The sequence below is a fragment of the Coptis chinensis genome, chromosome 4 (genome assembly GCF_015680905.1).
Source record: "Coptis chinensis isolate HL-2020 chromosome 4, ASM1568090v1, whole genome shotgun sequence".
Taxonomy (NCBI): Eukaryota; Viridiplantae; Streptophyta; class Magnoliopsida; order Ranunculales; family Ranunculaceae; genus Coptis; species Coptis chinensis.
In genome coordinates, this window is record NC_141459.1 from 69,036,321 (window position 1) to 69,048,421 (window position 12,101).

General features: G+C 36.2%; 1 protein-coding gene across 1 annotated transcript; it reads right to left on the bottom strand.

Moving 5' to 3' along the window:
* Positions 1 to 3,586: 3,586 nt before the first annotated feature.
* Positions 3,587 to 7,058, bottom strand: LOC147504541 (uncharacterized). The gene is made up of 4 exons (XM_086604070.1): positions 6,970 to 7,058; positions 6,745 to 6,808; positions 6,570 to 6,668; positions 3,587 to 3,786 (listed from the first exon to the last, which is right to left on the bottom strand). The coding sequence occupies exons 1-4, from the start codon at positions 7,035 to 7,037 to the stop codon at positions 3,661 to 3,663; spliced, it is 357 nt and encodes a 118-aa protein (XP_086460196.1). The 5' UTR covers positions 7,038 to 7,058; the 3' UTR covers positions 3,587 to 3,660.
* Between the last annotated feature and the right edge of the window lie 5,043 nt (positions 7,059 to 12,101).

The window sequence follows — 12,101 nt, forward strand, 5'->3', positions numbered from 1 at the left end:
ATTTACGCTTTCTTTGGATCGATATAGCCAAAAATTTACACCTATAAATTTTTACCGCTAGTCGCCCCACTGAACCTTTCTTAGAGAAGTATCGTATAGCTGCATTTCCACCTCTTCTTTTAATGTGCATGTCATTCACGAGTTCTGATGCCATGGCAATGGTTGTGCATGTTCTACCCTTCAAGAATCCATGTTGCTCACAACAAATGATATTCACAGCAATGGAGGTTAGCTTGTTAGCTAGAATTTTTATGACTATCTTGAAAATAAAATTACTCAAACATAAATGCCTAAACTGACCAATTTATTTAGCATTTTTACACTTGAGAATCAATACTGGGAAATTGGCATTCATACCTTAAGGAATAATGTGGTATGTGAAGAAATAGCATATAGCTCCATATACGTCAACGCACACAATGCTCCAACATTTATGAAAAAACATGCCCTGGAAGCCGTTTGGACTAGGAGAGCTGCTAGGATCCATGCTCATAATAGCTTTTGAGATCTCCACCCAAGCAGGCATGGCAATGAGAAAAACATTATGTAGGTTTGAAACTATATAGGGGATGAGGTCCATAAGCACTTGCCTATGTACAACAGGTCTAGCTTTGAACTTGTCTTCATATGCCTGCACAAGAAACTCCATTATTTGCCTTGGATCATGTAAAAGAGTTTCATCCTCTATTCTGATCTCCTCAACGAAAGATTTGGATGGCCGAATTCAAGCTTTCGCATGAAAATAAGTGGATCGAGTTTCTTTCGCCCTCAAGCTCCTCTTTAATGCACACTCTTTGCTTCCACAGAGTTGCTTCAGATTGCATTAAAGATGAAATGATTTTATCAGTTTCCATTTGACGTAAATTTGCTTGCTTGATTTTGTCACAATTGCCCCAGTAGGTTTTCTTGTTCCATTCTTTCAGTGCACCTTTTAGTTGCTTCAATTTGCACATAATCAATCTTATTGGGCCATCACACAAAGGTTCATTCCAGCTCTTCAACACTAATTCCACGAATTGAGCATGTTCCATCCATAGTTTTCGGAACCTGAAAGGTACATAGTTTGGCCTAATGTTTTTGGTACACCAACCGATAACTGGAGAGTGGTCGGAGAACTTTCTCTACAGAATTTTGCTTCTCCAATTTGGATTCCCCAATAACCAACTATTATTGACTAGTACCTTGTCGATCTTAGTAAAGATTCTTTGATTTCCTACTTCTCTGTTACACCAAGAAAATCTGAGGCTGAGGGTTGTGTTGTCTAGAAGTGAGTTGTTGTGAATGAAATCAACAAACTTATTAATAACTCTTTGATTATGATTTCTACATGTCTTTTTCTCTATTCTTGTAGTAATGATGTTGAAGTCCCTGATGGCCATCCAAGAGGGATTTAGAATGCCAATGCCACCAAACTCTTCCCAAAGAGTTCTTCTCTGAATGTAAAAACATTTAGCATGTATAAAAGGAACAAAATGCTCGTTGTTATTCACAGTAATATGTTGGTTTGTTGCTGCCACCACATTTACTGTCAAATCATCCTTCCAAAAAACCCAAATGTTACCAGTACTTAGCGAAGTATGATTATGAGCAAAGTTAATGTTGTATTCATGCTTTATAAGCCCTATGGAGTTGCTGTTAGAGCTATAAGAGGCTCGGTCAACCCAATGAGCTATAGTGATAGATGCACTTTTGCACATGCAAAAAAAATTGTTTTCACACACACTCCAGTACACTTGTTCAAATACCTCGCTCACATGCACGTTGCAATTTATTTCAAGCAGCGATTTCATCCCAAACCAAAAGGCTAGAACTCTAATTAACAACCAAATGGAACTTACTCTAGAAGGAACTTATGTGAGTAGGATTTTACAAATATTATTTAAACCACTTTCCTATGTGACTTAATATGCAAGTTACTAAAAATTTCTTTCCTAATCAAGAAATCTAATGGTTGTTAAATGAGGTAGCAAAAAAACATAGAACTTTAATTTAGATACCAAAATTTTATTGGAGTCCATATAAAGACATAGAAAATATTTTATTAACAACTTAGATATAAAACATATTACAAGACTAAAAACCTTACATGGAAACTTTCTACTCCGGACTAAACTAACTATGGAGAAAAAGTTATTTGTGCCTAGAAGACCCCCCCTATTTAAGCACAAGAGAATGCTTAAATTTTCTTTTTATCCACGTGAATTTCCAACACTCAACTGCATCATTAAATGAGAAGTCTTGATTTTTTCAAATCAATACTTTGTTTTCACCTAATCAAGCAAGACTTTGTTTCCAAAACCAATCAATCAAAACTTTGTGCCAACCAAAAATATTTGTTTGCCACCTAATCATGCCCACCTAATCATACCACCAATTAGGACTTTTATGCCACTTGATTAAGCCACCTAATCATGCCACCAATTAGGACTTTTATGCCAAAGTACATAAAAATCTTTCATGGTTTTAATACAGCACTTGAGTTATATGGAAGCTTGATGTGTGAGCGTGACCACCAAATTCTGTTGGTCCACACAATGGGTCCCTCATGCTTCGACCAGTGGCGGGTCCAAAAGTTTACTTTTTACAAAATCCCGCATATATGTAGAGGTCATCGTACTGATCATTCTGATGGTTCACTTGTCGTCATTGGAGTCCCAGTTTAGAAGATATGGGCTTTTAGAGTTTGATGCTTTTCGGCACGTTCATTATGTTCTGACTTGAAATTATCCTTTTTGCTTCCCTGGGCTTTAGTCGGGCTCCACGTGGGCTAAATTGGAAAACTTCATGTAGACACACTACTCTGTGCTTAAATACTGGCTTTTATCCTCAATTTTTACGTTGATTGCTCAAACCTGTAAAAGCACAAAAGTACGATTATTTCATGACTATTAAACACATAATTAACCAAAATATTATGTCTCTACAGGGTTTTATATTACAGTTTTGGGTGCTTATCATATTGTTTGTACTTCTGTATTATTTCCATTAATTATTCGCTTGGTTAACACTACTACACTACTACAGAATGACACTTATACCACTGTTTTTAAGTGTGGTATAAATATATTTACAACTGTTATACAACCGTGACAATAGGTGGTGTGGTATATAATAATAGCAAAACTGTGGTATATATAGTTAACGGATACCACGGTTTTTCAAAGAACTGTGGTTTGTATGCCCATTATATACCACGGTTGTCAACAAAACCATGGCATATAAGCTATTGAAACTGTGGTTTATATTAGTGTATGTGTTATAACACCGTGGTATATAGTTATACTAAACACTACGGTTTATGCCAAACCGTGGTGTATATATATATATATATATATATATATATATATATATATATATATATATATATATATATATATTTTTTTTTTTTTTTTTTTTTTAATAATAATACTAATAACAGTCTTCCACTTAAAAACTGAACCTGCATAAGAAAATTTACACAGCCGGCCTACATACAACATTTCCATCTTCCCAACAAATTCCAAAATGTACAATAAACTATCAAACATTGCAAAAAAAGATAATAATAAAAAAAACTTCCATTAATTTTTTGAGTGCACTATAAGAAAACAAACTTCAAATTCCTTTTCATAAATTAAAAAGGTAAGACTCATAAATTAAACTGGAGGGGTCCGAACATAGCTAAAACTCATCCTCATTCGCTTCCGACTGAAACACCCCATTTTCCTGGATGAACTGAATAATATCGAGCCGAACACCGTCAAGTTCATCTTGCGTGTATGTCTCCTTCAGTTCTAAATTTGTTATCTGGATGAGTCAAAGCACAACATGTAAGACCCCTATTTTTATATTTACATTATTTGCGTAACAATATTTAATATTTTCTGTATTTGACTGTATTTTTTCTGGTCAACGTTCTAGCATGTGGAATACCAAATAGTAATTTCGAATAATGTTAATATAGGAAACTAGTATTTGAATTTTGAATGTGGGTAGTTTATCTTTAATTTTTGGAAAGCTTTAAATAAAAAGGAAACAAGGTATTAACCTAAGGAACATAAAAGATATAATACTTTTAATAGAAATAATATTTCCATAGTTAGGATATAAGAATATTTAGTAATTTGGAGGTTAAGGAGAATATAGGGTGTCTCCGGAGGAACTAGTTTTTCTGAAAAAACCACACACACAAGCCGAAAACGGAGAAGAACGCGGATTTCGCGAGCTAGCTGGGATTGGTTCTCTTATTTTTTTCTTTGATATTTTCTGTTGCCGATAACAGGTGAGTAGTTTATTTTTCTGTTTTTCCCGTATACAGACACAGTTAACAAACCATGTTCTGTTCATCGTTCATTTTCTGTTTTTTCTCTTCAAAGACTATCATTACTTGTGAATGTTTAAAACTTAGTAGATTGTTAGTACTGTCAACACCATTAGGTGGTGGTAAAGGGAGGCGCGAGCCCCTAACCTCCTCCTCTGTAAAAACGCCATTACTGCCATTACTGTGACACTGAGGAATTTGATTTTTGTGTATTTATTTTCGTGTTTGAACTGTTTTGTTGTATTGTGGGTTGGTGGTTTGATGTATGGTGGTAGTGGGGAGTTTGTGGGGGTTTGAAAGCTTCAAAAAAAATATTAATGGCGGTCTGGGATCCGGGATTTGAGGGGATGGCTAAAAACTGGAAATCGGGGGTTGCTTGGTGAAGTAAAGTGGTGGGGTTTTTCACCCACATAATTTTCGCTTAGTTATTGGTGGGTGGTGTGTGAAGGATTTTTGGGGGTGGCTGGAAGCTAGCGGCTGTTGCTGCGAAGGGGATGACCGTGAGAGCGATTGGGTGCTCCAGGTCGCGATTTACTTTTTTGACTTAGGACTAATTAGTTGGGCCGGACCCTATCAGTTCTGGTTGGGCCGGTTTACAAAGTTTATGTGGGCTAGTCCTAAAATTTGAATTGGGTCGCATGGGATCTAGTTAGTTTTGAGATTTCCTGTTAGGCCAGATCAGTTTATGGGCCGGGTTAAACCGGGTCAGTTTAGTTAGTCGCTTAGGACCAGGGTTTGAACTCTTTTTAAATATGGGTTTGGGTGAGGACCGGGAGGAATGACCACCGGTTAGGACCGTCGACTGTTGGGTTGACTGTTGACCCGTTGACTGTTGACTTTTTCCAAAAATGTTATAGATTGATTTTATGGACCAATCCGATGATAGGATGTGGGTGACACTTGTATAAACTTGTTTGTCAGTATCTAATATAGATTTGACGTCGATCTTGTGTAAATTTTGACACGTGAAGATAGAGAAGTTTTAAGATGCATAGATATATACATTTGAATAAATTACGTAACGAAAATCCTATAACCTAGCTACCACAACTCATGTGATTTGCCCTGTGTGGGCGTATGTGATATGATTGGCCCCTGCATAGGGTGTATATATATGAGATGTTGATTGACCCATGTGTTGGGCAATCGTAGCCGAATAGTGGCTTGATTATCTCGTTCGCCAAACTTTAGAACGAGACGCGCGTTACTTTTATGCCGAATAGTGGCATTACTTACATAATGACTTTCGTGTGAGGGTTACCTGGTGTGCGGCATCCCGCTCAGGGTACTTACGCACGGAGTGGTACATTATGTAAGGGGAGGCATGTGGATGTACATGTTCGGCGTTGGATAGCGATTGTGGTAGCCAGGAAAACTAGGTAAAACATAGAGACGACAGGTTACTAGGGACACTTGATAAATGTTACTGCCATGATATTTTCCTCAGGCGTGGTTATTGATTTAAGCCTTTCAAGTTAAGTTTCATTTTTGTTATGATTATTATAAATTGCTTGCAGGAGAGTGGGTTAAACTAATTATTCTTGCAGAGAGGACCCACTCTGTGATAGAGCATGCATAAAGGTAAGTACTAGGCTGACATAAGTTATTTACTCTTAGTTAGAAGTTAAGGTGCCTTTATGAAGGAACTAACTACCTTAAGCTTAGGCGCCTCGATGGAGGAACTACCTGCCATGTAAAGAATGAAATATTATGTATATCTAAATGGTTTTGCTAAGGCTACTCATACCAGCATTATTTATAATGCTAACCTGATTTGCATGTTTGCTAATCGGCTGTGTTCTTATATGAACATAGTCGATCAGCCTGGACAGGGTTAGCTGATGTTCGAGAAGGTGGCTTGCTACTCGTGATTGATGTTAGTATTTATTTTTAATAAGATGTCGTTTCATTTTTCCTCAGAGATGTAGTGGAATTTGTTGGGGACATATGTTTAATTTATTTTTCCGAATTCTTAAGTGAAGAAGTTTGTAACTTAATTTTTGATCACAAGTTTTCTTAATGATGAGTGGATTGTTTTGAGTACTTTATTGTTTAGTTTTTCCGCATGTGTTATTATTCATTAGGGTTATGATATAGATTGGGTTGTGAGGTTGTTGTCACATCTCGGATATCGAGGAGTCGGATATCATTATTATTATCTGATTTATCGAAATTCGGGGTGTGACACAACATGTAGAGTTACTATATAAGAATAAGGCGAAGTTGTTGAATTGAGCCAAATAAAGTGTTTGTCAAAACTTTCGAATACCTTATTTTCAAATGATCCAGTTGAACAAGCTTCTACTATTTCCCTCATAAACTTCATTGTATAATACCCACACTCTGTGCCACCTGGTTGATATGGGCCCTAACATATAGACTCACAACATATGTAAACATATACTTTTCAAAGAAAAAGACAATAATGTGTAGGATTTGTTTACCTTGATCTTGTCCCACTTCAGCGGAACTCGTTTCCCATCAACCCTTTGCAATGTGAGGACCGCACTTCACAATAAGATAAATGCAAAACATTTAATTCACAATCGCTAGTGGGAAGTCTAATTGGAGATGTTTTTAGTACTTCATTTAATTTAATCCTTTATGTACCTTCACTATGGTAGTACCTCAAAATGTTAAGATATGTCAAACAATATAGCTATGCTCACCTCCTAAAATATATTGCTATATCTGAGCTTGGTTCACCATGCTTCGAATCCAACCAAATGAAAGACATACGTGATAGATCAATGACAATTAAAACCCAGTGGCTGTTATGAAAGAAAAGAAGGGGGAAAAAAAAGAATGGAAAACAATCAGTACAATTGATAGTTTTATCAATTTAAACAATACACTGTGTTAGGATCGTTTATGTCCTTACCCTGGATTGTAAGGAATGAGAACAATTTTCTTTCCACTTGCATTCCGCAATGTTTCTACAATGATTTCAATTTTAGCAGTTCCATTTGCTCTTGTAAAAGATAAAGGATTAACAAATCCAACGATGTCACGGCAACAACTCACAAATTCACTGTAAAGGATTCTAAAAGGAAAAAATGACTGTCATAAATAAATTTAAATAACTAATATTTGATTAAAATCACCAATAATAAAACCTTCAAGATATGCTTACCTCATGTATACAATTAAACAAACAGCTTCTAAGCTATCCATATTACACACATCCAACAAATCACATTTCTCGATAACAAATTTTTCTGTATCTTCTCCAAACAACTCTTTTCCAACTGGAAAAAATACCACACCATGGGTTCCGGGAAGCATGATATTGAGCAGTCCCTTGAAAGAATCAATTGGACCTTGATGACGACTAGCACTACTTTTACTTGTCTCTTCCTAAATTATTGAAAATTCAAACCAACCAGGCGTTAAAATCATAGCAAATCGGAAATTAAAAAATTGTATATAAAAGGCTCTTTTACCTCAATGTCGTCCTTAAAAAGAACAAGGTCTTTTGGCCATGGAACTTGTGTGCCAACTGCATCTTCCACATGCACGAACTAGTAATTCACTTGTATAGGAAGATAGTAACGACCAGCATCCTTAGAAACAAGTGACTTAACCGCCACACGAAAATTCCCAGATCCCAAAAGATGACCGTGAACTTTATCGTTTGGTCCACACTCCTCGTAGACCAATCTTTTAGCAACAATATTTGTTCTAGAATTCACAGCTAAACTACACTCTTGCTCCTGTAACTGGCCAAGCAAATCATATTGGAACCAAAGCAAATTATTTCTATATTGCAAAAAGTTAATTAAAATTTACCTTCCCTAGACCAGATTTGGGACCCAAAGAAGGTGATTGGCCTGTTCCTTTCTTATTTACTCTCTTTACATGATCAAATTTCAGCTTTGATGATGGTTGTGTTGTTTTGGCCTTGTCTTTGGACTACATGTAAAAAAAACAAATTATTATGCATGGAAAAATGAATAATTGCATATAAAAGGCTCTCTCAATTTACATCAATGTCGTCCTTAAGCAGAACAAAGTCTTTTGGCCATGGAACTTGTGTGCCAACTGCATCTTCCACATACATGATCTCATCATTCACTTGTATAGGAAGATGGTAACGACCATCATCCTTAGAAACAAGTGACTTAACCGCCACACGAAAATTCCCAGATCCCAAAAGATGACCGTGAATTTTATCATTTGGTCCACACTCCTCATAGACCAATCCTTTAGCAACAATATTTGTTCTAGAATTCACAACTAAACTACACTCTTGCTCCTGTAACCAGCCAAGCAAATCATATTGGAACCAAAGCAAATTATTTCTATATTGCAAAAAGTTAATTAAAATTTACCTTCCCTAGACCAAATTTGGGACCCAAAGAAGGTGATTGACCTATTCCTTTCTTATCTACTCTCTTTAGATGACTAGGTTTCAGCTTTGATGACGGTTGGGTTGTTTTGGCCTTGTCTTTGGACTATATGTCAAAAAAAAAACAAATTATTACGCATGGAACAAAAAAGAAAGCTGTGGATCATGATAAACAAAAATACTTACTTGCTGAAATTTTCTCACTACTTTATGCCCTTGAGGTTCAGTAGAAGAGCGTACCATATGATCTCTACTGAGACTAGTAACGCTGTTTGAAGAGATCTTTTCGGAGCCTCCATTCTCCAACCTTTGGACTCTTTCTAACACCATCCTTAATTCTTTTTGAAGTCCTGAGTTCTAGTTTTGTTCGAACAAATTTTGAGTCTGTAATTCTTGTATTCTTTCTTGGTCCTCTTGAATTGTTGACTCAAGGTTAGCGATGTGTTTCCGTGAGCCACGTTTCATGAGGCTGAAGTACGTGGTGGGTATAACCCCCTTCCCTGCAGATCTCACACGACTAGAATGTTCGGGTGTGCCTAATGCTAAAGTTAAGACGTCTTTGCTTCCTTGAGTAGATACCTTCCCCTTTGCAACTTGCTTTTTTAGCACATCCTTAATATATATTTTTTCAAATAAAAAAGGAATTGGAATATATTAGAACACAAGCATTGATAAGGACCATACAAAGTATTGACAAAAAGTTGATCTTACGATTTTTTCATCTACTTCTTTAGCAGCATCGTCTTTGTATGTTCCTTTTTTCGTTTGGTGCGATCTTTTCCATATTATAGTCCTATCAGATGGATCAAAAGTTGGTCCCAACTTTTTTTTCTATGGTTAAGCAATAATCATGCAAACAACTTAGTCAGAACATATTTGCATGGTGTATACGTGTCTGTGGAATCTAGACAAATGTTAACAATGCACGTACTAAATTTTCGCCAAGATTAGCCAAACTCATCTTTCCCGTCTGGTGGTTATATTTTTTTTGCTGCCGCTTGTGAATTGAGCTTGCTAATTTCCTGCAAAACAATTCTACACTTATCATCTCATTTGGGTGAGGACGAAGCCTGCTAAAACCGACAATACAATCCCCACACTTAACTAGACTCGAATCATCTATCGCCAAAGTATCATCTAGATGGAAAAAATAAAACAGTAGAATAAGAGTGATGAAATTATGCTACTCTAATGTGCTGAAAAACAAGCTACTCTTAGCACTCTTATGCTACTCTAATGTGCTAAAAAACAAGTTGCTCTTATGCTACTCTTAGCACTCTTATGCTACTCTAATGTGCTAACTGCACTAAAATTATGCTAACTCTAATGTCCTGAAGTTCTTTTAATTCTTTCATTATAAAAAGAAAAACATCAATCAGTTAGAGGCTTAGAGCTATTGATTTCATAGTATTCAGCAGGGTTATATGATGAGAATGATAACAAAATTTCATTCTAAGCTACTTGGATGTTAGTTTTATGGACTGGTAATAGTCTAGCCAAACCCACCTTATTCTGTGTGCATGCTCTGTGTTTCTTTAGAAAGGCCCTCAAGAAAGAGAGCAGCGCAACATCCTATTGTCCAAGTGAATCAGTGATGTATTTAGAAAGGAAAAGGGACACATATAGCTGCATAGTAAAATTGATAGCGAAATATTAAGTATTTTCAATGAATACCATATTTTGAGAAATGCTAGCAGAAAACTCACGTTGTGAGTTGCATACATACTCTTCAGTCTACACATTTTCTTGGGATCAAACTCTAATTACAATATTACATCCTTATGCAAAAAGTGAATCCCAACATAAAATAAGTCATACAGAGCTTACACCAACTTACTAACACAGGTTGATTACTGACAATGCTTGAAACCTTATGTTAGCTAGCATTCTAGCAAGTTGTTGAATGGAAATAATTGTGACAGACTAGTAAGTTTGAAAATCTATTCTAAATTTCCTAATATAGAAATCTATAGTTTTAGTGATGCCGACTGGGTTACCACACATTCTAATTAACAATTAAAACACTCTGAAGCAACACTTTAGAGTTGCACTGAGGTACCCCAACATAAATCACAACAGGACATCCCTAGATGGACCTTCAAAAACAAAGGTTCAAGTTGTTCTTACTCAGAAATCAAGTCGTGAACAGGAAAAGGAAATATAGTAAATCCTTAATTACCCATGGCGTGCAGGTCTATCAAAAGATGGTTCAAATTACCTATATCTACTACCAGTACCAACTGGGTACACTGCCTAGTTAAAGGTAATCCTAAAGGCTCGGTTTGAACAAGAATATAGACTAAGAAACCCACCTTGAGCAATTATGAGCTCCCGGCTATCGGCTTCGGTCGTTGGTTATACAACCTGTAGCCTTATATAGCCCATGAGTACACGCATGTTAATCTCGATATTTCACTAAGCACGTACAGCCTATCACCAACCATACACATAATCCTTGGAGCCTATTGTCAACCATATCTAACACAACTTCTATGTTTTTAATGAACTATGTACAGGATAACAATTTACATGGGCCAGGCTAATCACTATGCAATTTCAGTCTTCTTCCACTACACTCTACTTTTCTGTGTGCAAATTTTTCATTATGCTAAATTTTTCAACAGTTTTAATCTTCTTGTACAAATTTATAATAGGTTAGTCTCACCTAGTAGATAACTAAGACCTATTGTTGTTACGTTCGTTCTCTGATTTAATTTGATTGAATGGCATTAAATTTTTTCTATATAAGGACATATAATGCGTTTATCTAAGATGCATGCTCATCAGGCTCTAAAAAAAATACACTTCCTCATCAAACCCTAGCAATTATATATATACAAAAGCTCCGTAGAAAAACTGTATTAGTCAGAACTCTCTTAACTGGAATACTATTAGATAAATAGATAACACAATGCTCCTAAGATACGAACTCCTCAACTCCTACACTTGTACTTATGAGATATTGGTACGTATCCTTGATCAATAAGAAGTTCCTTATGGACAGGAACTTGTTCTGTTTCATGAGACTGTAGAATTGTACTCTGTGGCGCATAGATTATTTATTTGAGTGGTGGCGTATAGAATTCATTTGTTCTTCACTTGTTGTTTTCGTTGTTTAGATGTAAAGAGTCATCCTATTTCAATCAGAGTGTGAGTTAGAATACTTGTTAGCCACCTTTTTTTCATTCGATGAGATTGTCTGAATCGACATTTGGATGGTTGGGGTCGGGGATTGTACCGAGATAGGCACACAAAACTCAAACTTGTCAACATAACGGGGAGGCATGTTTAAGTTGGATGATGAGCCACCTCATGCTAAATCTAAAACACAGCAGAAGTTGACTAGCTGCTCCTAACCATTTCATCGGTCCTAAAAATAAAATGAAAAGAACATTGTTGAATACAATGAGGAATTGAGCCAACTATGACGGTCGAGAAAACAAATTACGGACC

Bases quoted from the DNA above. Each gene is read 5' to 3' on its own strand.
- LOC147504541 (XM_086604070.1), bottom strand. From the start codon at position 7,037: ATGTCTTTCATTTGGTTGGATTCGAAGCATGGTGAACCAAGCTCAGAT. The intron at 6,809-6,969 runs GTGAGCATAGCT...CTTATTGTGAAG, and splicing joins ATAGCAATATATTTTAGGAG to TGCGGTCCTCACATTGCAAA. The intron at 6,669-6,744 runs GTAAACAAATCC...TCTATATGTTAG, and splicing joins TGAAGTGGGACAAGATCAAG to GGCCCATATCAACCAGGTGG.